Genomic DNA, 26,848 nt, shown 5'->3' on the forward strand with positions numbered 1-26,848 from the left:
TTCTCTAAAAGTTAAACTGCACAAAAGTACAACCTATATAAAAGAAAAAATTGGGCATCACAATTAAAAACTTGTTTGTGCTGCAAACAATACCATCAAGTAAAAAGAAAGCCCACAGAATGAGAGAAAAGATTTGGAAAGCATATATCTGGTAAAGGACTTGTATCCGGAATATATAAAGGACTCTTACAACTCAATATTAAAATGTGGGCAATGAATTTGAATAGAAATTTATCCAAAACGGATATACAAAAAACTAGTAAGCATATGAAAAGATGCTCAGCATTAGTCATTAAGGAAATGCAAATCAAACCCACAAATAATGGCCAGGCACGGTGGCTCACGCCTATAATACCAGCACTTTGGGAGGCTGAGGCAGGTGGATCACTTGAAGTCAGGAGTTCGAGACCAGCCTGGCCAAAATGGTGAAACCCCATCTCTACTAAAGACACACAAAAAATTAGCTGGGCATGGTTGTGCATGTCTTTAAACCCAGCTACTCAGGAGGCTGAGGCAGGAGAATCACTTTAACCTGGGAGGTGGAGGTTGCAGTGAGCCAGGATTGCACCACTGCACTCCAGCCTGGACGACAGAGACTCTGTCTCAAATGAAAACAAAAACCAAAACCACAAATGAGATACCATTTAGTACCCACTAGAATGTCTACAATCAAAGACAAGACAATAACAAGTGGTGACAAGGCTGTACAGAAATGGGAAGCTTCATACATTGCTTCTGGGAATATAAAATGAGGCATCAATTTTGGAAAAGTTTGGCAGTTCCTTCAAAAGTTAAGCAGTTACCTTGCAATTTCCCTTCTCGGTATATATCCAAGAGAAATGAATACATGCCCAGACAAAAACTTGTACATTTATATTCACAGCAAGGTTATTTACAACAGCAAAAAATGAACAGATAAATTCAATGTGGCATATACTCAGCTACACAGAGTAATGAAAACCTAACACATTACAATAGGTATAAACCTTGAAAACATATGAAATTTAAGAAGCCCATCATAAAATACCACATGTCCAGATAGATAATGTGTGTGCGTGTGTGTGTATGTTTTTTTTTTAGACAGTCTCTCTGTCGCCCAGGCTGGAGTGCAGTGGCGTGATCTGAGCTCACTGCAGCCTCTGCCTCCTGGGTTCAAGCAATTCTCCTGCCTCAGCCACCTGAGTAGCTGGGACTACAGGCACGTTCCCAGTCCAGACAGGTAAATTTAGAGACAGAAAATAGATTAGTGGTTGTTTAGGGCTGGGAGGAAGTGAAAGTGGGTAGTGATTGCTAACGGGCACATGATTTTTTTCAGAGGAGACAAAATGTTCTAAAATTAGATTGTGGTGATGGTTGCAAACCTGTGATTATACTAAAAAACAATGAATTGTACATTTTGAATTGGTGAATTATATAGTATGTAAATACTGTTAAAAAAAAAACAAAAAATAGGTGGAGTGCAGCCTAGGCAATATAGTGAGACCTTGTCTCTATAAAAAAATTTGAAAAATTAGCCAAGTGTGGCAGCGCACGCCTGTAGTCCTAGCTGCTCAGGAGGCAGAGGTGGGAGGATTGCCTAAGCCTTGGAAATGCAGGTTGCAGTGAGCCAAGACCATGCCACTGCACTCCAGCCTAGGCAACAGAGCAAGACCCAGTCTCAAAAAAACAAAACAAAACAAACACACACACACAAAAAGGTAAACTGTAAAGTATAAATATTCATACAATGGATACCACGAACAATGTTAATATATGAATCAAAGAGTAAACACAACAGATATTTTACAAACCTGAGTAAAAGACAGCTGAGACAAAGGTATAAACCATAGAATTCAATTTACACAAAGCTCACAAAGTGGCAAAATTAACCTATCATTAGGCTAGCAGTTTTCTCTGGGTAGGATAGTGACTGGGGAGGAACAAGAAGTAGGCTTCCAGAGTAGTGGTTATGTTGTTTTTTCAATGGTGTGCTGGTTATTTTTTGAAAATTCATCAAATTGAATACTTATGATTTGTGTACCTTTTTGATGTATTATACTGCAATTCAAAAGTTTTTTTAAGTTTAAGAAGTCAGAAACACATAGCACAGGGGATTGAGGTTGTTATTCAAGTTGTGCTTTCAAGAAACACACGCCTGATTTTTACAGTCACTAAAACAAAAAACACGGCAGTAGTGGTATGACATTGTCAGTCACCTAATCCCTAATAGCAATTATTTCTCAAGTACCAGTCTCCTTTACATTTTCTTCAAAACTCTCTTAGTAGTGTTTACAGGATCAGGATAATAAGAAAGAGGGGGAAAAAAAGGTTTGACGTACTCCCTTCCAAAGTTCTGGCTAAAACAGGACACACTAGAAGCTTCTAGTGTTGGGAAATGTTTTTCTGGTCTATTCAGGATATTAGAGGGAAGTATCCCCTGAAACTCTCTTTTCAGCCATATCACACAGTTTTGGTCTAGGAAGTCCAGCTCTGATCCCCAATACCAAATTCCCAAAGAGATAAGTAGGCTGTAGAGGCCAGAACACCGGAAAGTCTTTCAACTTGAGGGCTCAGTAAGACAATAAATAAAAGACACAATACTAGGTTTATTCCTAGTCTATTAGGTTTCCCTCCATCACCTAATAGGTTTTATTGAGCCAAGTTATAAACACTAAACCAATCAACTATAACAGATCCAGTTCAGTGTTAATATCAATTAACACAATCCTTCCCCCCAACAAGTTTGTTTGTATTTTGTTGCTATAGCTACAGTATTAGGCACAGTAATTCTATCCTACTAAGGTATGGGTATGGATGGGGATATAGAGCTCAACTTTAGGAGAGGAATTTATTAAATAACATGGTAGCAGAGATGACAGGCGAGAAATGATGATCCTTAGCAGGAGACCTCAGCAACATTAAGAGGGAGGCAGAGAAGGTTCTAACTAAGAGCAACATGTTTCTGATAACAGTTATGTCTAGTGGAACTCAATAACTGAAGCACACACTCAAGACAGACCCCATTCGCCCCAACTCATTTGAGAAACACATCTATCCTCTCCAATGAAACAGATGCCCTTATCTCCCAAGAGGAATCTTTTGTTTACACACACACACACACACACACGCGATACCTTTTCCCACACATCTGAGAAAGACATTGTCACAAAGACCAAGGAAAGGAAATCCTACACTCCAATTCAAGAAAACTCCAATATTGAGACTTGAGAAAGAATGAGAAAGGAAACACAGAGAAAAATGAAAATCAAGAGAGTGCTCAAGCTAAGCGGAATGCATCAGTACAATTAGATCTGCCACTGTGGAATCTATCATTCCTAACAAGTTCTAATGTCTACTAATTGATATGTGCACTTGGACTTTCTCAAAAAAATAAGGCGTCCTTAATACTCATTTACCAGTACCAAGACTGAAAATTGAATCATCTTCACCTACCCAACTTTTAAACACATACTACTCTTTGGGCCAACTATTCTTCTAGGAAATTACCCTACACCCTCAGATAAGTGCCAAGGTATATGGATAAAGATTTCATTAGGAGAGTCTGTAATGGCAACAAACTAAAAACAATCTATACCAGCTGTTCTCAAAATGTGATCTGAGGACACTATGGGGCCTGCAAAGTCAAGATTATTTTCAAAATGATACTACAAGGTTACATGCCTTTTCCACCATTAATTCTCTCAGAGTCTACACTGATACTGCCAAAGACTGAATGCAGAAGCAGATGAGAATCTTTCTGGTTTTTTAAAAATTAGGCCAGATGTTGCAATTTGTAAAAGTAGGCCAGGCATGGTGGCTCACGCCTGTAATCACAGCACTTCAGGAGGCCGAGGTAGGCGAATCACTTGATGTCAGGAATTCGAGATCAGCCTGGCCAACATGGTGAAACCCCGTCTCTACTAAAAATATAAAAATTAGCTGGGTGTGGTGGTGCATGCCTGTAATTCCAGCTACTAGGGAGGCTGAAGCAGAATTGCTTGAACCTGGGAGGCAGAGGTTGCAGTAAGCCAAGATTGTGCCACTGCACTCCAGCCTAATTGACAGTGAGACTCTGTCTCAAAGAAAAAAAAAAAAAGACACTCTTCTCATTAAACTCTTATTTTAGAAAAGTTATTTTTTCTTAATGATATTTTGTTAACATGCTACGTTAAAACATTATTTTTAAATGATTTTTTTCCTAAAGTCTGTTTTAATTTCTAATATGGTAAATATTGATAAATACAATCCAAATAAACATCTGGGGAATCCTCAATTTAAGAGTATAAAGGTATCTAGCTGGGCGTGGTGGCACGCGCCAATGACCCCAGGTACTTGGGAGTCTGCTATGGGAGGATCACTTAAGCCTGGCTAATTTTTTTGGCCGGGCGCAGTGGCTCACGCCTGTAATCCCAGCACTTTGGGAGGCAGAGGCAGGTGGATCACGAGGTCAGGAGATCGAGACCATCCTGGCTAACACGGTGAAACCCCGTCTCTACTAAAAATACAAAAAATTAGCCGGGCGTGGTGGTGGGCGCCTGTAGTCCCAGCCACTCGGGAGGCTGAGGCAGGAGAATTGCATGAACCCGGGAGGCAGAGCTTGCAGTGAGCCGAGATGGCACCACTGCACTCCATCCAGCCTGGGCGACAGAGTGAGACTCCAACTCAAAAAAAAAAAAAAAAGAAGCCTGGCTAATTTTTGTATTTTTTTTTTTTTTAGTAGAGACAGGGTTTCACCATGTTGGCCAGGATGGTCTTGATCTCTTGACCTCATGATCTGCCCCCGCCCTGGCCTCCCAAAGTGCTGGGATTACAGGTGTGAGCCACCACGCCCAGCTGAGACCTCTATCTCTACAAAAAATAAAAATTTGCCAGGCATGGTGGTACAGGCCCATAGTTCCAGCCGCTTGGGAGGCTGGGGTAGGAGGATTGCTTGAGGCCAGGAGGTTGAGGCTGCAGTGAGCTCTGATCACACCACTGCACTCCAGCCTGGGCGACAGAGCGAGACCCTGTCTGAAAAAAACAAAATAAAATATAAAAATGAAAACAAAACAAACAAAAAAAAGTCTAAAGGTATCCTGAGAAAAAAAGTTTGAGGAATGCTACACTGTGCCACCAACAAGCTACTGTGTGAATAAGTACAGTGGAATACTACACCACTTTTAAATGAGATCTGTGTATCCTGACATTTATTGATGTCCCAAATATACTGATAATAGAGGTGTTTACAATTAGGAAATGGGAAAACAATGTCAAAAGGAGAAATGCGACTCAGAACATCACCAAGACAACTGCAGGTAGAAACTGTCACATTCCAATAGCAAGAAAAAATATAAGAAAGGCCAAGGCGGGCGGATCACAAGGTCAGGAGTTCAAGACCAGCCTGGCCAACATGGTGAAATCTCATCTCTACTAAAAATACAAAAATTAGCTGGGCATGGTGGTGCGTGCCTGTAAACCCAGCTACTCGGGAAGCTGAGGCAGGAGAATCGCTTGAACCCGGGAGGCAGAGGTTGCAGTGAGCCGAGATTGCACCACTGCACTCCAACCTGGGTGACAGAGCGAGACTCCATCTCAAAAAAAAAAAAAAAAAGTTCCCTCCCTGCTTCATATCTTGGTTCTTCCTATAAAATGAAATGTGAGGCCCTTTCTTGTAGGGTGCTACCAACCCCCACCAAAACACAACACAACACTACACCTCTGGGGATTGGAGATAAAGATGGCTGGTAGTACAGAGTGAGGTATCCTTCTAACAAAGTCTACATTACAGAGAACTCAGCAAATATTTTTAAAAGGAAAGGTTTTGCATAAAAATTATAGATTTCTTGCCAGGTGCAAGTTAATACAACAAGATTTATAGTTAAGAAAAAAATAATACCTACCTCACAGGGTTGCCATTAGCATTAACTGAAATTTTTTATTCAAGTGCCTGTCCCAATATGTAGTACATAACCAGCACTCAATACTTTTTTTTGAGACGGAGTTTCGCTCTTGTCAGGCTGGAGTGCGGTGGCACGATCTCGGCTCACTGCAACCTCCGCCTCCCGGGTTCAAGTGATTCTCCTGACTCAGCCTCCAGAGTGGCTGGGACTACAGGCGCACACCACCACGCCCAGCTAATTTTTGTATTTTTAATAGAGACGGGGTTTCACCATATTGGCCAAGATGTTCTAGATCTCCTGACCTCATGATCTGCCTGCCTTGGCTTCCCAAAGTGCTTGGGATTACAAGCTGAGCCACCGCGCCTGGCCTCAATACTTGTTTTTTTAGGGCATCATCATACAGTCATTTCACTGGTAACACTGTACTGTTGTATAGCAGGAAAACAAGTATTAATAATGACCCATAAACACCAAGCATTAATAATGACCCATAAACACATTATGAATAAGAGGTTAACCAATATATTCATTTACTGTTTAGGAAAAACATTCCAGCACACATTTAGTCAACATTCCATAAAAAAATTACTGACTTTTAAAACTTATGGTAGGCCAGGCATGGTGGCTCGTTACTGTAATCCCAGCACTTTGGAAAGCTGAGGTGGGTGGATCACTGGAGGCCAAGAATTGGAGACCAGCTCAAGACCAGCCCGGGCAACATGGCAAACCCTGTCTCTACAAAAAATGCAAAAATTAGCTGGACATGGTGGTATGTGCCTGTAGTACCAGCTACTTGGGAAGCTGAGGCAGGACGACTGCTTGAACCCAGAATGTTGATGCTGCAATGAGCTATGATCACGCCACTGCGCTCCAGCCTGGGTGAAAGACCAAGACCCTGTCTCTAAAATTTAAAAACAAAAAAACCTAAAAAACACCTTCTGGTACACAGCTTTTATTCATCTGGAAAATTCACTTGTTTAGAAGATTTAACTTCCTCTCACTGAAGAAACGAGATAGTATAGAGAATTCCTGTAATTTTTATGGTTTTATCTTCACTATCAACCAACTAGACTCAGGTAGCAGGGAAGTAATATGGGAGTGTTTGGGTTTGGGTTTAAGTAACTTTGGTCTTCACCACAGCCCTGATTTGGATAAATACTGAAGGATTTCAGAAAGAAGAGCTACACCCTTGTCACTCCTAAGCAAGCAGCTCAACCCATCAGTTTCTAGAGTATATTGTCCTTATCAATATTCAAGGCTTAAGGCAGGGACTTATGTACTATGCTTCATTAGTAGAGAGAATGCACCATCAAAAATGAGTTAATGCCAGCCTGGGCAACATAAGGTGACCCCATCTCTACAAAAATAACAGAAAAAATTAGCCAGGTATGGTGGTGTACACCTGTGGTCCCAGCTACTTGGGACACTGAGGTGAGAGGATTACCTGAGTCTGGTGGTCAAGGCTGCAGTAAGCCCTGATCACTGCACTCCAGCCTGGACAAAAGAGTGAGATCCCGCCTCAAAAAAAGAAAAGTCAATGCGGCCCAAAATCTCATGTAGGTGGGAGACTAAAGTGTGCTTTTTTTTTTTTTGAGATGGAATCTCGCTCTGTCGCCCAGGCTGGAGTGCAGTGGCGCGATCTTGGCTCACTGCAAGCTCCGCCTCCCAGGTTCACGCCATTCTCCTGCCTCAGCCTCCTGAGTAGCTGGGACTACATGCTCCCGCCACCAAGCCCGTCTAATTTTTTTTTTTTTTTTTTTGGTATTTTTAGTAGAGATGGGGTTTCACCGTGTTAGCCAGGATGGTCTCGATCTCTTGACCTCGTGATCTGCCCGTCTCGGCCTCCCAAAGTGCTGGGACTACAGGCGTGAGCCACCGCACCCGGCTGAGACTAAAGTATGCTTTAAACCCGTAACAGGTATGTGCTCCAAGTCCTTCTTTCCTGACTTTTCGGAAAAAAATTTAAATGCCTCATTACATAGTGGCATTTAAAAACTAAAATGGGTCAGGTGTGGTAGCTCACAGCTATAATCCTGGCTACTCAGGAGGGTGAGGTAGGAGCATTGCTTGAGGCAGGAAATTCAAGACTAGTCTGGGCAACACAGTAAGATCCCACCTCCCCTGAAAAAATTTAAAAATAAATCAGCTGGGCCTGGTGGCATGTGTCTATAGTCCCAGCTACTTGGGAGGCTAAGGTAGGAGGATTACTTGAGCCTAAGAGTTTGAGGCTGCAGTGAGCTATGATCGTGGCACTGCACTCCAGCCTGGGTGACAGCAAGACCTTGTCTCTAAATAAACAAACTTTTCACAGTGAAATACTTCCCCTTGTACCGACACTGAGCTCTTCTTGATAAATATACAGAATGCTTGGCATATACAAGATTCTATACTACTGACCGATCTGTTCATTTCTCTCACAGCTCTTACCCCCAAAAGCTTTTCCACCCTAAGTGTTCTGACCTCCTTTTCTAATCACAGTAGGGATAGAGGCAGACCCACCTACAATGAACATGGAGTTCTATCAAGAGGCAGAAACAGCACAGAATCCCAGTTTTACCATTCGCTAGCAGTGCTGCCTTGAACAAAAACATTTCTCCATGTCTCATTTTCTTCATGCCTCAAGTAACAGTGAGAATTTAACCTGTTTAACTCTAAGATATGAGTCAGAGAACAGATAAAACTATTTTGAAATGTAAAGAATACTTTATAAAATTCAAGGTAAAAACTCAATGTAAGCACACTATTCTGGATGCCTTGGCAAGTACTTCGTAATAAGGAGCACATATATGATTATGGCCAAAGACACTCTTCAGTGTGTGGAGGAATTCCAACTCCCTTACATTTCTTTCTTTTTTAAATTTTTTGTTTTTAGAAATAGGGTCTCATTCTGTCACCCAGGCTGGAGTGCAGTAGCATGACCAAAGTTCATGGCAGCCTCAAACTCCTGGGCTCAAGCAATTCTCTGGCTTCAGCCTCCTGAGTAGCTAAGACTACAAGTATGTGCCACATGCCCAGCTAATTTTCTAACTTTTTGTGGAGACAGGGTCTTGCTACGTTGCCCAGGCAGGTATCGAACTTCTGGCCTTGAGCAATCCTCCCCCACCTTGGCTTCCCAAAGTGCTAGGATTACAGATGTGGGCCACTGTGCCCGAGCTACATTTTTTTTTTTTCTGAGACAGGGTCTTGCTTCATCAGCCAGGCTGGAGTAGTGGCTCAGTCACAGCTCACTGTAGCCTCGACCTCTGGGCTCAAGCAATCCTCCTGCCTCAGCCCCAAGCAGCCGGGACTACAGGTGTTTAACACCACACATGGCTAATTTAGAAATTTTTATTTTGTAGAGATGGGGGGTCTCACTTTGTTCCCCAGCCTTGCATTTATCAACTGTAAAACTGGCAGGTGGATATGGTAAAAATCATAATGGTGAAAAGTAGTACAAAGGGGCAGAGGGAGAGAGAGTATCAGGAAGAATAGCTAATGGATGCTGGGCTTAATACCTAGGTGATGGGTTGATCTGTGCAGCAAACCACCATGGCACACATTTACCTATGTAACAAACCTGCACACGTACCCGGGAATTTAAAATAAAAGTTGAAGAAAAAACAAAAGAAAGAAAAGTAGTATAATGATTTGACCACAAAGGGAGAGCATAAGCAAGGTATGAAATTATTATCTTTACTTCAAGTTAACAGACACAGCATACACTGAAAGAATTAAAAATAAAAACAAAATAATCTGAAATGGAAGATGGAACTTTGCAGGTATTCGGCTATCATAAAAACTGAGAGAAATAAGGTAATCTATCTTCCTTAAAGAAAAGCATGGGCCAGGTGCGGTGTAATCCCAGCACTTTAGGCGGCCAAGTGGGAAAGATCACTTCACATCTGCAGATCAAGACCATTCTGGGCAACACAGTGAGAACCTTTGAAAAAATTCAAAAATTGGGCCAGGCATGGTGGCTCATGCCTGAGCCCAGGAGTTCGAGACCAGCCTGGGCGACAAAGACCCACCCCCTTCCATCTCTTAAAAAAAAGAAAAAAAAATTTTTTTTTAAATTACCCAGGCACAGTGGTGTGCACCTGTAATCCCAGCTAGGTGGGAAGATCAACTGAGCCCAGAAGTTTGAGGTTACAGTGAGCTATGATCCTGCCACTGCACTACAGCATGGGCAACAGAGCTCTTAAAAATTAAAGAAAAAAAAAAAAAAGAAAGAAAAGAAAAGAAAAAGAACAGGGTGCGGTGGCTCACCTGAGGTCAGGAGTTCGAGATCGGCCTGGCCAACATGGTGAAACCTCGTCTCTACTAAAAACACAGAAATTCACCAGGCGTGGTGGCAGGCACCTGTAATGCCAGCTACTCGTAAGGCTGAGGCAGGAGAATTGCTTGAACCCGGGAAGCGGAGGTTGCAGTGAGCCGAGATTGTGCCATTGCACTCCGGCCTAAGTGACAAGAGCGAAACACTGACTCAAAAAAAAAAAAAAAAAAAGAAAACAAAAAACAAAAGGGACGTGTTCTTACAACCTATTTTGCCAGCAGAAACCTACTGGATAAAGATGCAATCCAAGAAATGGGCCCAGAAGCTTAGTGGGACATCCCTTTTCCTCTAAAGCAAGGTAGGTTGAGTGCCAAGTTACTCGGTTTTGGAAGGGAAGGCATACAGTACTTACCAAGACAGATCTGCTCTGTAACATGAAGGCCACAAGTACTTCCATTTAGAAATTCCCTTCTGTGATTTTTAGACGAGCATATAAGCTCCCCTAACAAGAACTGAGCCTACAGTTGAGATAGCATTATTATAGCTTCCCCGTCCACAAACATAGACCCAATAATGAGAAAATTTTAAAACTACCCAGCCTTTCTATACCCATGCTAACACTATATACATTATAAAATTCCCAAACGCTTTGTCATTACTAAGTAGTGTGTACAGTTTAAAATGAATTGCCTGAATTTGAATCCCAACTCATACCATCTTAATAGATGAATGACTTTGGACATGTTGTCATCCTTTCTGAGAGAACTTTTTTAAAAAAAGAAACGCGGCCGGGTGTGGTGGCTCACGCCTGTAATCCCAGCACTTTGGGAGGCTGAGGAGGGCGGATCACCTGAGGTCAGCAGTTCAAGACCAGCCTGGCCAACATGGTGAAACCCTGTCCCTACTAAAAACACAAAAATTAGCCATGCATGATGGCGGACGCCTGTAATCCCAGGCTTGAGGCTTGAAGCATGAGAATCCCTTGAACCTGGAAGGTGGAGGTTGCAGTGAGCCAAGATGATGCTACTGCACTCCAGCCAGGATGACAGAGATTCTGTCTAAAAAAAAAAAAAAACACACACACCATTTATTTCACAGGTATGCAAAAGCCCCTATCACACTATCTCTAGCACTGACCACCAAATTAGCTGATAGCCTATTTCTAAGGTGGATGATTAACACATCACAAAAACTTAATTTTACAGACAATAAAATACTTGAAAAGTGTTAAGAATCAAATATTTATTTTGTTCTAAAGAAATAATCTGAAAATCAAAAGATTTTTTGGGGGAAAAGCTACAAGTAATTTAGAAAAGAAAAACTTCAACACAATAATGACTAGGTCTAGCCCAAGTATGGAAAAGCGCAATAATTTTAAGTTTCTATTGGACAAATGACTCAATTTATGGAAAATCAGAAATACTTTCCATTTTGCTCATGACAACAAAAAGAAAATATCAATTATCCTATGATGGAGAATGGAGCAAGCACACAATAATGGCTGACCCCAACTGGCAGTCAACACAAAAACATTCATGTAAAGCTTGTAGATAAACTATAATTGAAATTTTTTTTTTTTTTTGAGACGGAGTCTCGCTTTGTCACCCAGACTGGAGTGCAGTGGCGCTGCTCTTGGCTCACTGCAAGCTCCGCCTCCTGTGTTCACACCATTCTCCTGTCTCAGCCTCCTGAGCAGCTGGGACTACAGGCGCCCGCCACCACACCGGGCTACATTTTTGTATGTTTTTAATAGAGACAGGGTTTCACCATATTAGCAAGGATGGTCTCGATCTCCTGACCTTGTGATCTGCCCGCCTTGGCCTCCCTAAGTGATGGGATTACAGGCATGAGCCACCGTGCCCGGCCGAAAATATCTTTAGGCTAAAAGTAATTTTCATTTTATTTGAAATAAACCTTCAGGCTAATAAAGCAGCAAATGCAAGTAGACAGTAACATGAGAGTTTAATATGGCTAATAGCACTAAATCAGACACTGTTGTAAGAATTACGTAAGTCAATATAAGTAAATTGCTAAAAGAGTTTGGCACATAGTAGGTACTCAGTAAATTTTGACTTATTATCCCTATTTAGATGTGAGAAGAAATGTTAATCATCGACTAAAGATTACTGACAGTATTTCACAAGTATCCTGGAATTTTTTCTAAGTCCATGGTGTGTGTGTATGTGTGTTTGTGTGTGACAGGGTCTCCCTCTGTCACCCAGTGCAGTGGCATGATCACAGCTCACTGCAGCCTCCACCTCCTAGGCTCAAGTGACCCTCCCACCTCAGCCTCCAGAGCAGATAGGACTACAGGCCCGTGCCACCGCACCAGCTGATGTTTGTATGTTTTGTAGAGATGGGGTTTTGCCATGTTGCCCAGGCTGGTCTTGAACTCCTGAGCCCACACAATCCGTCGGCCTGGGCCTCCCAAAGTGCTGGGATTATAGGCGTGAGCCACCGCACCCAGCCTAAGTCCATTCTTTGCATTCAGTTTTCCTTACAGCCTAAATTTACAAGGGCACATCAGTAATTCAGTTAAGCTCTCCCTGCTAGATAAAAATTAAAGTCATTTTGTTTTAGTCATTTAACCTCCAACCTGCAAAATGGAGGAAGAGAGATTTGTGGCTATTTCCAAAATGGTAAAAATATAAATGGAGGTTCGGCGCAGTGGCTCACGCCTGTAATCCTAGCACTTTGGGAGGCCGAGGCGGGTGGATCACCTGAGGTACAGAGTTCGAGACCAGACTGGCCAAAATGTTGAAACCCCGTCTCTACTAAAAATACAAAAAAATTAGCCAGGCATAGTGGCACATGCCCATAGTCCCAGCTACTAAGGAGGCTGAGGTAGGAGAATTGCTTGAACTCAGGAGATGGAGGTTGCAGTGAGCCACGATCGTGCCACTGCACTCCAGCCTGGGAGACAAGAGCAAAACCCAATCTCAAAAAAAAAAATCTATACATATTATATATACTATATAGTATATATAACTATAATTATATATACTATAGTTATATATATTATATATACTATAGTTATATATACTATTATATATACTACAGTTATATATACTATATATTATATACACTACATTTATATATACTATATATTATACATACTATAGTTATATATACTATATGTTATACATACTATAGTTATATATACTATATGTTATACATACTATAGTTATATATACTATATGTTATACATACTATAGTTACATATACTATGTTATACATACTATAGTTACATATACTATGTTATACATACTATAGTTATATATACTATATGTTATACATACTATATATACTATATATTATATATACTATAGTTATATATACTATATATTATATATAACTATAGTTATATATACTATTATATATACTATAATAATATATACACGGAAAAAAATTGCTTATATTAATTATGCAGAAAAGCATACTTCTGATAGTACGACATTAAACTTTTATACTTAAAAATATCTTAAAGGATTTTTTGTATAATGATCAAATTAAACACATGATGTGAAGGTTATATGTATTATTTTTAATATGGATTTCAATAAATTGATCTCAAATCTACATATGCTTTCAGCTGGGATGGGGGTCATGCCTGTAATCCTAATACTCCGGGAGGCCGAGGCGGGTGGACTGCGTGAGGTCAGGAGTTTGAGACCAGCCTTGGCAACAGGGCAAAATCCTGTTTTTATTTTTTTGAAAGTAAAAAATTAAAAAGAAATCTACAGATACTTTCATCTCATAAGAAGCTGATACAAAAAGCCCATACCTTCCAACATACTATGTAAAGTTTTCCAAATGTGTGAAAGATCTAGAGTAGGTTATTATGTGAGTCACATACAAAATTACACTAACACTTGACATTCAAATTGTATTTTAAGAAGCCAATAACTCAGGCCCAGAAAAATACACCCAACATTCAAAAATTTTTAAATGCCTCCAAAAGAAAATAATTTCTCTCCAGATTTAAGTTACTTTGGGTAACCTTATAACCTGTGGGCAATATACTCCAGATTACCACTTTCAATTTAAATAGAACATCAATATTCCCAGAGTCTTCAATTACAGAAGGGCTAGTCTTGTTGGTTTTTCATGGAATTGGAGTTCTGGGGAGAGTCCAATTGAAGAAAATTCCTTGAAATTAGTTTGCAATAATTCAGATACAGAATCGCTACAATCATAATAAACTGGCATCGTCAGCAACTGCAAAATATAAACTAATGTACAAAAAGAAGTGGAAGATAACTTACTTTCACGTTTGGAAGTAACAATTTGAGAATAGTTTTACCCCACTTGAGTATTTTAAGTTAAATTCACTGTATATCGCCAAAAACAGTGGCAATCCCTACAGAGAATAAGTCTTTTAAAATATGAAACAGCACGTGTGGAAGAAGGAAAAAACGTGAAACACTTATTTTCAAGCAACTTAGTCTTTGAACCTTGAGGGCTGTTTCAAAATTTGTGAAGCATAAACACTAGGGAAGATCCGAAAGGTTTTAAAAATTATCTGCCAACTTCTCTGCACCTGTTAACCAAATTATGAACACCCATTTAAGCAATCAAAAAAAGCTCATATGATTCCAAATTTACAAGATGTTTATATAGTAAGCTACACACAAAATTCTGCATTACTATAAAAAAGACAACCAACACTGGTGAACAAAAATCTTCGCAAGGGAAAGCGTTTTCTCTTAGTGTAGAGTTGCCAGATACAGTGTTGCCAAGCTTCAACACGATCAGAAACATGTAGCAAAAAGATGTTTAAAAAGAAAAACAAAAAAAGCACAGCAAAACGTTCTTCAAAGTGGGAAAGGTCCAAGAACTTTCTTAGCTCCAAGCAAAGTTTCATGCCTGCTTTACAGATGGGTGAACTAAGGCAGAAGATCGATTAATCAGTGTCTTTCTCAAGGTCACTCTAGTGCAAAAGAACAGCACACTCCGGACTCCCTATCTCAGGTCCTCGACCTCTCCACACTCCAGGGCGGCACAGCTCAAACACGCTCGGCTCTCCTCGTACCCAAAACGCCACCAGGCACTCAGAGAAAGGAAACATTTCAAGCGCGCTCCGGGGAGCTCCCGCAGGACTGGGGTACCTGGGGCCCGTCCTCCCCCGAGGTGGCCGCCCTCCCCAGCCGTCCCTCTGTTCTCGTGGAGCGAGCGCCATGCCCCGCAAGAACCAGGGAGGCGGCCCAGGGCCGTGGGGGCTGCGAGGGTCCCGCCGCGAGGAGCTTCACTTACCGTCGCTCTCAGCCCTGACAAGCAGGGACATGCCCTTCAGCCGCTCCACGTAGCCAGACGACACATGCCCGGTGCCCCGGTCGTCCCACTGCCGGTCCTCGTTGAGCGTGTACACCTTCACCCGCCGCCGGGTGTCGGTCATCGTGCCGCCCGGGAACCGGGGCGGGGGCCCCGCCAGTAGACGCCCAGGAAAGGGGCCCTGGAGAGGCGAGGGGCGAGGCGTGAGGGCGCCCGCGAGCGGAGGGCTCCCCGGCCTCACTGCCGCCGCTGGGCGCCGCGGGGCCGCGCCGCCGCCTGCATGGCCCGCTCCAGGGACCGAGCTCTGGGCCGCCGCCTTTCCTCACCTCCGGCTCCCCGGCGCTATTGTCCAGGCCTGGCGAGCCCGGCGCCCGGCAGCCCCGAGGGGGCCGCGCAGCGCTTCGTAGCCTCCCGCCCCGCAGCGCTAGGAACTCGGGGCTCCCGTCACTGCCCTGCTCCCGCCTCCGCCATGATCTCCGCGAAGCAGCTTCCCGCGCCGCCGCTGCCTCCTCAGGCCGCCGCCGCCGCCGCCATATTTTCCTTCCTTATACCTGGCCCTGCCACCGCGGCCAGTGGCTCCCTTCCGCTCCCCCTGTTTTAAACGTCAGAAGCCGACAGGCCCCTGATCCTGCTGCAACTGCTACCACTGCCCGGGAGACTCTGAGGGCCCCCGGCCGCCCAAGCGACCCGGACTAGTGGAAGTCGGTTTCCCTCCGCCGCCGTCTCTTCCGTCTTCCTCACACAGCCAAAACCGCCGCCATCTTGGTTCGCCCCTCAAAAGCGGCGCGCGGGGCCACCCAGGGAGCAGCTGCAGGGGCGGCTCGTAGCCCCACCATTTAAAGAGACAGCAGCGAGACCGGGAGCCTTACTGCGGCGGAGGCTTCCGACGGAGGCGGGAGGCGGGCGCGGAGTTGCCGAGGTGGCGGGAGCGCAGGGAGCGGAGGAGGCGGGACGCTGATTGCGCCGGTGACAGCCCGAGGCTCCCTCCCGCCTCCTTGCACGCACCGTCGTGCGAGCGCTGGGCGGTGTGTGCGTCCGTCGCGCCCTGTGTTCGTCATCAGCCCCGCTCCAGGATGCACGAGGGGCGTGGATCCGTTTGCGGCCTCTGCCCGCGGGCCCCGGCGCCTCGGCCTCGCCTCCGCCCGCCGCCACCTTCCCTTGTTCCTGCCCCGTCCCTGCCTCTGCCCCTGCCCCTGGCCTGCGGACGCCGGGCAGCGTGGGCCTGGGCCCCTACCCGCTTCCGAGAGCGTTTTCCCGGGGCCGCCTTTATGGCTGAGTCGGGCGCTCGGGACCCACCCGGCGCCTTGCGGACTTGGAATGAAATGGAAACGCTTCCGGGGAAGGTCGCGGGTGTGGGCGCCTAGGTCGGCGCAGCCTTGGGAGCCGCCGTGGGTCGCGGACTGGCGTGGCCAGTGTGGAAACTTGGGACTGTTTGCGATTTCTGGGCGTGGGACCGAGTTCCAAGTGACAATTCTAAAACTTCACCTTACAGCCTAGGCAAGCCCCAAGTGCCCCATTCCTTCATCCCTATCAGAACTGTCTGCCAGCCTTTCTTGTCGGAAAAGGAACTTAGGGCGCTCACAAAAACAAATGCGACACTGTGTAATCGGGAGGAGCAATTCTCAGCATTAGGTAGTCCTGTGTTTTGAAGACCTACTTGATGTCAAGTATTGCTGATCTTCACAAAGGAATATCATTCTCGTTCCTATCATGCAGCTCATATGCCACCATTTTGGTGGCTTTTACCATTTGCCAGGCCTTGCCAGGTCGGGCTTGTCCGCTCGGAATATAATGCAGCCACACACATAACTTTAAATTTTGCAGTAGCCACAAAAAGTACGAAGAAACTGGTGAAATTAGTGTTAACGTTTTAGTGCGGTATTTTCAAAAGTTATTTCAATAATCAAATTACTAATGAGATATACGTTCCTTATTTACCGTACAATGTCTTTAAAATGTGATATATTTTGTCCTTCGAGCAAGTCTCTGTTGGAATACTAAATTTTCATCAGAAATATCTACGTTTAGATTTTATTGAAAAAAAATTTTTTTTGAGACAGGGTCTCTCTGTCACCCATCCTGAAGTGCAGTGGCTCAGTCTCAGCTAACTGCAGCTTCAACCTCCTGGGCTGAAGCGATTCTCCCATCTCAGCCTCCCAAGTAGCTGGGACCACAGGTGCGCAGCACCACTGCCAGTTAATTAATTAAATGTATTATTTTTTTTTTTTCGGTAGAGACGGGTTTCACTGTTGCCCGGGCTGGTAGAGTTTATTAAATTTACAGTTGAAAATGTAGATTCACATATTCTGTTATTCCAATCATACTTAAAAGTTTTCCAAAAGCTGAATCAAGTATCAGTTTTTAAATTTAGCTGGGCGCGGTGGCTCACGTGGTCAAGGAGTTCAAGACCAGCCTGGCCAACATAGTGAAACCCCATCTTCACCAAAAATACAAAAAAATTAGCCGGTCATGGTGGTGTGCGCCTGTAGTCCCAGTTACTCGGGAAGCTGAGGCAGGAGAATCCTTGAACCCGGGAGGCGGAGGTTGCAGTAAGCTGAGATTGTGCCACTGCATTCCAGCCTGGGCAACAAAGCGAGACTCTGTCTCAAAAAATAAAATAAAATAACAATTTAAATTTAAAAATTAAGTAAAATGAAAAATTCAGCTTGTGAGTCGCACTAGCCAAAATTTGAAGGCCTGGTGGCTAGTTTTGGAAGGTTCGAGTGCTTGACATTGCCAGGAATCTTTTAAACTTGCAATGTGGCCGGGCGCAGTGGCTCACACCTGTAATCCCAGCGCCTTGGGAGGCTGAGGCAGGCGGACTGCTTGAGGCCAGGAGTTCGAGACCAGCCTGGCCAACATGGCAAAACCCTGACTCTACTAAAAATACAGAAATTAGCCAGGTATGGTGGTGTGCGCTTGTAGTCCCAGCTACTTGACTGTCTGAGGCACGAGAATCCGCTTGAACCTGTGGAGGCGGTGAGTGCAGTGAGCCGAGATTGTACCACTGCACTCCAACCTGGGTGTCAGAGCAAGACTCTGTCTTAAAAAAAAAGAAAAGAAAAAGAAGAAACCTGTAAAGTAACTGGTGTTATACCCATCTATTAGGAAGGAAGCTAATAGCATGAACAGGGCTGAGGGGTTTCTGGGATACAGGACTTTCAGTTTTAAAATCCTTTAGAAGTTGGGACCTTCCTCCCCAACAACTTAAAATATAAAGATATAAACAGGGCGCGGTGGCTCACGGCTGTAATCCCAGCACTTTGGGAAGCCGAGGCTGGCGGATCACGAGGTCAGGAGTTCGAGACCAGCCTGGCCAACATGGTGAAACCCCCGTCTCTACTAAAAATACAAAAATTAGGGCACGGTGGCGCGTGCCTGTAATGCCAGCTACTCGGGAGGCTGAGGCAGGAGAATTGCTTGAACCCGGGAGGCAGAGGTTGCAGTGAGCCGAAATTGCACCATTGCACTCCAGCCTGGGCAACAAGAGGGAAACTCTGTCTCAAAAAAACAAACCAAAAAAAAAAAAAAAACGATAGAAACGAATGCTTGCAAAGACCAGTCGGAAACTCATTGTTCACAAACAAAACTGGAAAATTATGAAAACAAAGCAATCGCTTTTTCTTTAAAAAAAAAAAAAAGGCAACAATTTATTTATGTATTTTGAGGTGGAGTCTCCTTCTGTCACCCAGGCTGGAGTGCAGTGGCACGATCTCAGCTCACTGCAACCTCTGCCTCCTGGGTTCAAGTGATTCTCCTGCCTCAGCCTCCCAAGTAGCTGGGATTACAGGTGCCTGCCACCACGTCCAGCTAATTTTTGGTATTTTTAGTGGAGACGGGGTTTCACCATGTTGGCCAGGCTGGTCTCGAACTCCTGACCTCAAGTGATCCATCTGCCTCAGCCTCCCAAAGTGCTGGGATTACAGGTGTGAGCCACCACGCCTGGCCAACAATTTCAAATATTAGGGCATGAGAGCAATTCTGTCAATTTTTGATGCAATGAAGACATCAGTAAATTTATTCATATGCTAATACTTATTTGATCCCCAAACCAAACATGAAATACTTTGTAGAAAATAATAAAGTAAATTAAAAAGAAATTATTTAGTATATGGAATAAGGTTAAAAATTATAGTTTATGGAACATACCATAAAATATTAGATTTAAATGAAATTTAATACAATACAATCTTAACAGTTCTATGAGTCTAGATTCTACCAGAGAAACAACCAGTAGAATACATCTACACAAGGTTGGAGAGAGTTATCTCAAGAAATTTGTTTGCATGATAGTGCAGTCTGGCTAGGCAAGTCTAAAGTATGTAGGACAGGTCAGCAGCAGAGGGGAAGCGCTGAGGCAGGAGCTGACACTGCAGTCAACAAATTCTTCCTTGGAGAAATATATTTGCTCCTTTTTTTTTTTTTTTTTTTTTTTTTGAGACAGAGTCTCACTCTGTCGCCCAGGCTGGAGTGCAGTAGCACAATCGCAGCTCACTGCAACCTCTGCCTCCCCAGGTTCAAGGAATTCTCATGCCTCAGCCTCCCAAGCAGCTGGAACTATAGGTCTGTGCCACCATGCCCCACTAATTTTTGTATTTTTAGTAGAGATGGGGTTTCACCAAGTTGGCCAGGCTGGTCTCGAACTCCTGACCTCAAGTGATCTGCCTGCCTCAGATTCCCGAAGTGCTGAGATTACAGGCTTGAGCAACCACACCCCAGTCCTGATTTGCTTTTAAGACCTTTAGCTGATTGGATGAGACCCATCCAGATAACTTGGGATAATTTTCCTTTAAAGTCAACTGGTTGTGGATGTTTAATCACATCTACAAGTACTCCCACAGCAATGCTTAGATTAGTGTTTGTTTGAATAACTGGGTAGTATAGCCTAGCCAAATTGCCAGAAGAGCTGGGTGTGGTTGTTCATACCCATAATCCTCGCATTTTAGGAGGCTAAGTGGGAGGATTGCTTGAGGCCAGGAGTTCGAGACCAGCCTGGGAAACCCTATCTCTACAGAAAATACAAAAATTAGCTAGGTATGGTGCTGTGTGCCTGTAGTTCCAGCTAGTCAGGAGGCTGAGGCAGGAGGATCCCTTGAGTCCAGGGGGTAGAGGCTGCAGTGAGCCAAGATCACACCACTGCACTCCAGCTTTGACAACAGAGTTAAACCCTGTCAGTAAGAAAAACAAACACATGCAAAAAAATAAATTGCCACAAAACTAACTTATAATAATTTAATCATATTCCATGCACAAATGGTGATATGGTTAAGAAAATTCCTAATGGAATTCAATAAGGGAGGTTGCAAATCACAAAAGGCTGAGATACGTTGTCTTAGTGGTCAAGCGTGTGGAGGATGGATCACCAGTCCAGGTACTGCCTCTTAGCAGTTGTGTGACATTTCCAAGCTTCTTCAGCTCTCTGTACCTCAGTTTCCTCATTTGTAAGATAGGAATAATGTTAACGTCTAGGGTTGTAAGAAATAAGAAACTGATTCTTCATTCTTCCTGTGCTCTAAACATAAAGCTTTCCCACTGAACCTTTGTACCTTCACCTGCATGCATAACATAGATTTGTAAAGTATGTACTGGAAGGAGCCTGTTCATTATGTAGTATCTGTACCAGTTTATGTTACTTACCTTGATCCATGTTGCATTCATCATTTTATAATATTGCCTGCCTTAGGTTTAAAATCCTGGAAAGGACAGGGACAAGGCTGCTGGCTTGTACGCTGCCCATATCCAGAAGGTGCCACCAACGTACATGACCTCTGTGTTTGCCAGTGAAGATAATGTTGTCTGTATGGTGAAAAGGGCATACCACCAGAAGTTAGAGGAGTTGAGTCCTCATTTTGGTTCAGCCACTAAGTTGGTGGTCTAGGATAAGACCTTAGCCTTTTTTGGCCTTAGTTTTCTAATCCTGATAAGATGACTTAAATTTTTTTAAAATTTATTTTTATTTTATAAATATATTTTTTATTGACACATAATATTTGTAAATATGAGGTACAAGTGATATTTTGTTACATGCATAGAATGTGTAATGAGCAAGTCAGGGTATTTAGAATATCTACCACCATGAGCATTTATCAATTCTGTGTGTTGAGAACATTTCAAGTCCTCACTTGTAGCTATTTTGAAATGTACAATACATTGTTGTTAGGTATAGTCACCCTACTGTGCTACAGAACATTGTAACTTATTCCTTCTGAAACGACCTTTGCAAAATTATGACAGTAAAAGAAATCTGACATAGTGGACTCCATCTTGTGTCTGACCCCCAAGCTGTCCTTTGTCATTCCTGGGCATAGGCCAAGCTAGCTTTGGGAGGAATTCAGTTTATAGTTTAACTTGAAAACAAGGACAATAACAATTCCTCCCTAAAACTAACCCCTTCCTTGCTCAGGGACAGAAAACTGCATTTTTAAGACTAATGAAAGGCCACAAGAATAGCATTATGGGAGGAGCATGAACTCTGCTAAAATGTAGGCATAATTTCTATAACCCATTACTGCGCAGGAGTCCTGTGGCCGGAGGTCACAAGACTTGTGACCTTCCCAATTGCTCCTATAGATAACAACAATATTGTTGAACCTAAGATTGTTTTTTCTGAGATGTTTTTCAGATTGACCCCACCCAGACTCATGACTCAACTGGTCCTCTGACCCCACCCAGAGGCAGACTCAGCACACACCTTTATGATTTCATCTTCAAGCAGTCAGCAGTACCCATTTCCTAGTCTCCTGCCCACCAAATTGTCCATAAAAACCCTAGCCTCTGAGCCTTCAGGGAAACTGATTTGTGTGATAACTCCAGTTCTCACAAGTGGGTGGCCTCTAGTCAGTTACACTCTTTCTTACTGCAGTGCCGTGGTCTCAGTGGATTGATTTTGTCTGTGCAGCAGGCAGGAAGAATCCCTTGGGCAGTTACATTTCTATTTATCATAACTGCATGTTTGCATGTTTGTACCACCCCCCACCTTTTTTTTAGGCAGAGTCTCACTCTGTCACCCAGGATGGAGCGCAGTGGTGCGATTTCAGTCACTGCCTCAGCCTCCTGAGTAGCTGGGAGCACAGGTGCTTACCACCATGGCCAGCTAATACTTGTAATTTTTTTTAGACACGGGGTTTCACCATGTTGCCCAGACTGATCTCAAACTCTTGAACTCAAGCGATCTGCCCACCTTGGCCTCCCAAAGTGCTGGGATTACAGGCGTTAGTCACTGTGCCTGGCTGTTTGTACCCATTAATTAGCCATTGTTTGTCCTAACCCTCAACATCCTTCCCAGACTCTGGTAACTATCATTCTACTCTGTACCTCTATGAGATCAGCTTTTTTAGCTTCCACACCAGTGAGTGCATGTGATACTTGTCTTTTTGTGTCTGGCTTATTTCACTTAATATAATGACCTCCAGTTCCGTCCATGTGGCTGCAAATGACATGATTTCATTCTTTTTTATGGCTGAAAAATATTCCATTGTGTAAATATGCCACATTTTCCTTATCCATTCTTCTGATGATGGACACTGTTGTGAATAATGCTGCAATAAACATGGGGATGCATGTATCCCTTTGAAATTGTGATTTCCTTTCCTTTGGTTATATGCCCAGTAGTGGGATTGCGGTATCATTTGGTAGTTCTATTTTTAGTTTTTTGAGAAATCTCCATACTGTTCTCCATAGTGTCTGTACTAATTTACATTCCAACCGCAGTGTATGAGAGTTCCCTTTTCTCTGAATCCTTACCAGCATCTGTTATTTTTCTGAAATGATGATGATTTTTAAGGAAACTTCTAGCTTTCAGATTCTGTTAAGTGTGCAATGATGGTTGTAAGAACAATAGAAATCACTAAATTCTCCCCATAAAGGTGGATGTTGATATGACCACACATGAGCATTTTTATGACATTCATTAGAATCTTACTACAAAGCACCATGTTTTATATATGTATATATATATATATATATATGAAAATAATCACCAGAGAAAATACTCAACAAAATAGGTATTCCAACAATCATCTCATCCATTTTTATCCTATTTTCTTTTTTTCTTTGAGATGGAGTTTTACTCTTGTTGCCCAGGCTGGAGTGCAGTGGCCTGATCTTGGCTCACTGCAACCTCTGCCTCCTGGGTGCAAGCGATTCTCCTGCCTCAGCCTCCCAAGTTGCTGGGATTACAGGTGCCTGCCACCACATCCAGCTAATTTTTTGTATTTTTAGTAGAGATGGGATTTCACCATGTTGGCCAGGCTGGTCTCGAATTCCTGACCTCAGGTAATCCACCCGCCTCAGCCTCCCAAAGTGCTGGGATTACAGGCGTGAGCCACTGTGCCCAGCCTTTTGTCCTATTTTCATAAGTTATGTACATACTTAATTTGCAATGTAATATTTGTGATAAAATTATTACAGAAAAATTATTCATGCTGCTATTAAAGATGATAAGGCAGACTTTATTCAAAGAGAGCCATGGTGATAGGTATAGGGACCATTGCAATGGGGTCTCACAGTCGGGGAGAGAGATTGGACTGAACTCTGTCTCCAACAAGGATGAGTGAGGATTTATCACCAAGGAGAAAGTTGGGAGTGGGTGGAAAATTGCTAAGAAGAAACATGAAGGATAAGAGGTTTCTGGCTAAACCAACTTGATAGGATTATTGCTAAAGGCAGATCAGCATGATAAGATGTGGAGGCTGGACAGATATAAGTGTGGAAGACTTTTCACTAAACCAATTTGTCAGGATTCTTGCCCAAACTGGATTTAATAAGGACAGAAAGAGAAGCCCAAGGTCGAGCCTAGTGCAGGGAGGACTCAGAGGAGCCTGACTGAGGTTTTGGTCAAAGGAGAGTCTTTGTCAAATGTTGAAGTTTCCCTTATCCTACCCTTAACATAATGACATTGGGAAAAAATCAGAAAAGAAACATAATTTTAGATAAAAGCTGGAGCAGCCACAAACTAACAGCTTAGAACTCACTACCATTCACAATTCATTCCTTTATATGTAAAAACAACCTCACAACGTGCTGACAAGCAAGTCTTCCTAGTTAACAATAATCAAAACAAATGGGAAATATATTTGTAAAGAACAAAGCGAATCAAAGAAATTCCTTAAATCTGTCATTCAGCTAGCATGCTTGGGAATTATTCAAAATACTGCTAGGCTTGGTACAATGGTTCATGCCTATAATCCCAGCACTTTGGGAGGCCAAGGCAGGAGGATCACTGCTTGAGCCCAGGAGTTTGAGAGCAGTCTGGGCAACGAAGTAAGACTCTGTCTCTATTAAAGTAATATAATAATAAATATATAAAATGCTTCTGGGGGGCTGGGCGTGGTGGCTCATGCCTATAATCCCAGCACTTTGGGAGGCCAAGGTGGGTGGATCGCTTGAGGTTAGGAGTTTGAGACCAGCCTAGCCAACACAGTGAAACCCCATCTCTACTAAAAATACAAAAATTAGCTGGGCATGGTGGCATGCGCCTGTAACCCCAGCTACTTGGGAAGCTGAGGCAGGAGAATCGCTTGAACCCAAGAGGCAGAGGTTGCAGTGAGCCGGGATCACGCCATTGTACTCCCGCGCTCCAGCCTGGGTGACAGAGCAAGACTCCATCTCAAAAACAAATTTTTTTTTTTTTTGTAGAGATGGGGTCTCACTTTGTCGCCCAGGCTGGTCTTGAACTCCTGGACTTAAGGGATCCTCTTGCCTTATCTTCCCAAAGTGTTAGGATTACAGGCATGAACCACTGTGCCTGGCCTAAAATGGCAAATTTTATGATAAGTATATTTTACCATGATAAAAGAAGATTACACTTTAGAAGCTGAATTCTGGTGGTGATATTGAAGACAGACTGAAGAAGGTCAAGACCGGAGTCCGGGAGGCCTGCTTGGACATGATGTCCTAGCTAGCAAGAGATTCTCAGGAGGGCCTGCACCAGCACCAGGGCAGAGTTTTGGAAACAGAAGGGTGATGACAGAACTATTTTAGATATACAGTCAAGAAGAATAAGACACTCACTGACCATTGAGGTTGGGAGGAGTCATGGATTTCTAATATTTCCAAGTCACATGACAGAAAGAATATGGGAAAGGGAACACAAAAGAAAATTTGATAGAAATAAGTATAATTTACAAAAAGAAAAATACAAAGGCAGTTTTAATTAAAGGATTGTGAAGCAATCATTGCCTCTTTATCTAGGTGCAGTGCAGTCAACTCTGTTCTGTATTATTTGCAGGACCAAAGTTCATTAGCAGGGCTAAGAGCAAAGTTCCAGATTCAGATTGTACTTTACCATGATTTATTCTTTTTTTTTGGAGACAGGGTCTCACTCTTTCTCCCAGGCTGTAGTGCAGTGGTGCGATCTCAGCTCATTGCAACCTCTGCCTCCCTGGTTCAAGCAATTCTTGTGCCTCAGCCTCCCAAGTAGCTGGGATTACAGGTACCCACCACCACGCCTGTCTAATTTTTGTATTTTGAATAGAGATGGGGTTTCACCATGTTGCCCAGGCTGGCCTCGAACTCCTGACCTCAGGTGATCCACCCGCCTCGGCCTCCCAAACGGGAGTATAGGCCTGAGCCACCACGCCTGGCCGTAGTCTTTCTATTCCTAAATTTTCTTGACATCAAGGTACAAGAGATAAGTCTATCAGATGAGTTTAAAGTCTGTTTTAAGTTATGAAATGTATTATACATACACAAAAATATATAAACATATTATACAATTTATTGAATAAGATGAACTGTGAATTGCCATCTAAAGTACATCTTTCTTGTTTTGTTTGTTTTTTGTTTGCTTGAGACAGAGTCTCATTCTGTCGCCCAGGCTGGAGTACAGTGGCGCAATCTTGGCTCACTGCAACCTCTGCCTCCCAGGCTGGAGTACAGTGGCGCAATCTTGGCTCACTGCAACCTCTGCCTCCCAGGTTCAAGCAATTCTTATGCCTCAGCCTTCTGAGTAGCTGGGATTACAGGTGTGCACCACTGTGCCAGGCTAATTTTTTATTTTTTGTAGAGAGGGGGCTTTACCATATTGGCCAGTCTGGTCTCAAACTCCTGGCCTGCCCCGCTTGGCTTCCCAAGTGCCAAGATTACAGGTGTGAGCCCCCATGCCCAGCCTCAGATAGATCTTTACCATTATCTTAGAAGTACTCCATGACACCTTTCCTTTCCATCCTCCATCAGGAGAATCACTTGTTCCTTTGTTTTTCTTTTCAGTGTTAACTCCAACATACTAATTTCTGGTGACAGAAGTCCTCATCCGCACATATCTTCTCAATTAAACTGGCGATGAGCCCTTCCAGTACAAAAACGAAGTGGACCAGGCCTCCAGCCATGGAGCCTCTCCTAGCTCTTCATCCCACTCGAACACTTTCCCCTCTCCCAACTGTCCCAGTTGTAACTCAAAGGGTGGCATATCAAGGTCTTTAAATATATATATGAATTTCTAAACGATATGCTATTAATGTGTAAAGAA

At 43.3% G+C, this 26,848-nt stretch overlaps 1 protein-coding gene across 5 annotated transcripts in view; it reads right to left on the reverse strand.

The window, feature by feature from the left end:
• The window catches only part of PPP4R3A (protein phosphatase 4 regulatory subunit 3A), a 55,470-nt gene extending 36,680 nt beyond the window's left edge, over nt 1-18,790 (reverse strand). Inside the window, exons 1-2 of one of the 5 annotated variants that reach the window (XM_055097950.2) lie at nt 16,387-18,790; nt 15,364-15,562 (exon numbers count right to left, since the gene is read on the reverse strand). In XM_055097950.2, coding sequence (XP_054953925.1) covers nt 15,364-15,505 — 142 coding nt within the window. In that variant the 5' untranslated portion in view covers nt 15,506-15,562; nt 16,387-18,790. Of the gene's footprint in view, nt 1-15,363; nt 15,563-15,707 lie in introns of all 5 variants that reach the window. The other 4 variants (XM_055097949.2, XM_034938023.3, XM_055097948.2 and 1 more) reach the window with 4 other exon arrangements.
• Nucleotides 18,791-26,848: the final 8,058 nt, after the last annotated feature.

This window comes from Pan paniscus, chromosome 15 (assembly GCF_029289425.2).
Source record: "Pan paniscus chromosome 15, NHGRI_mPanPan1-v2.0_pri, whole genome shotgun sequence".
Classification (NCBI taxonomy): domain Eukaryota; kingdom Metazoa; phylum Chordata; class Mammalia; order Primates; family Hominidae; genus Pan; species Pan paniscus.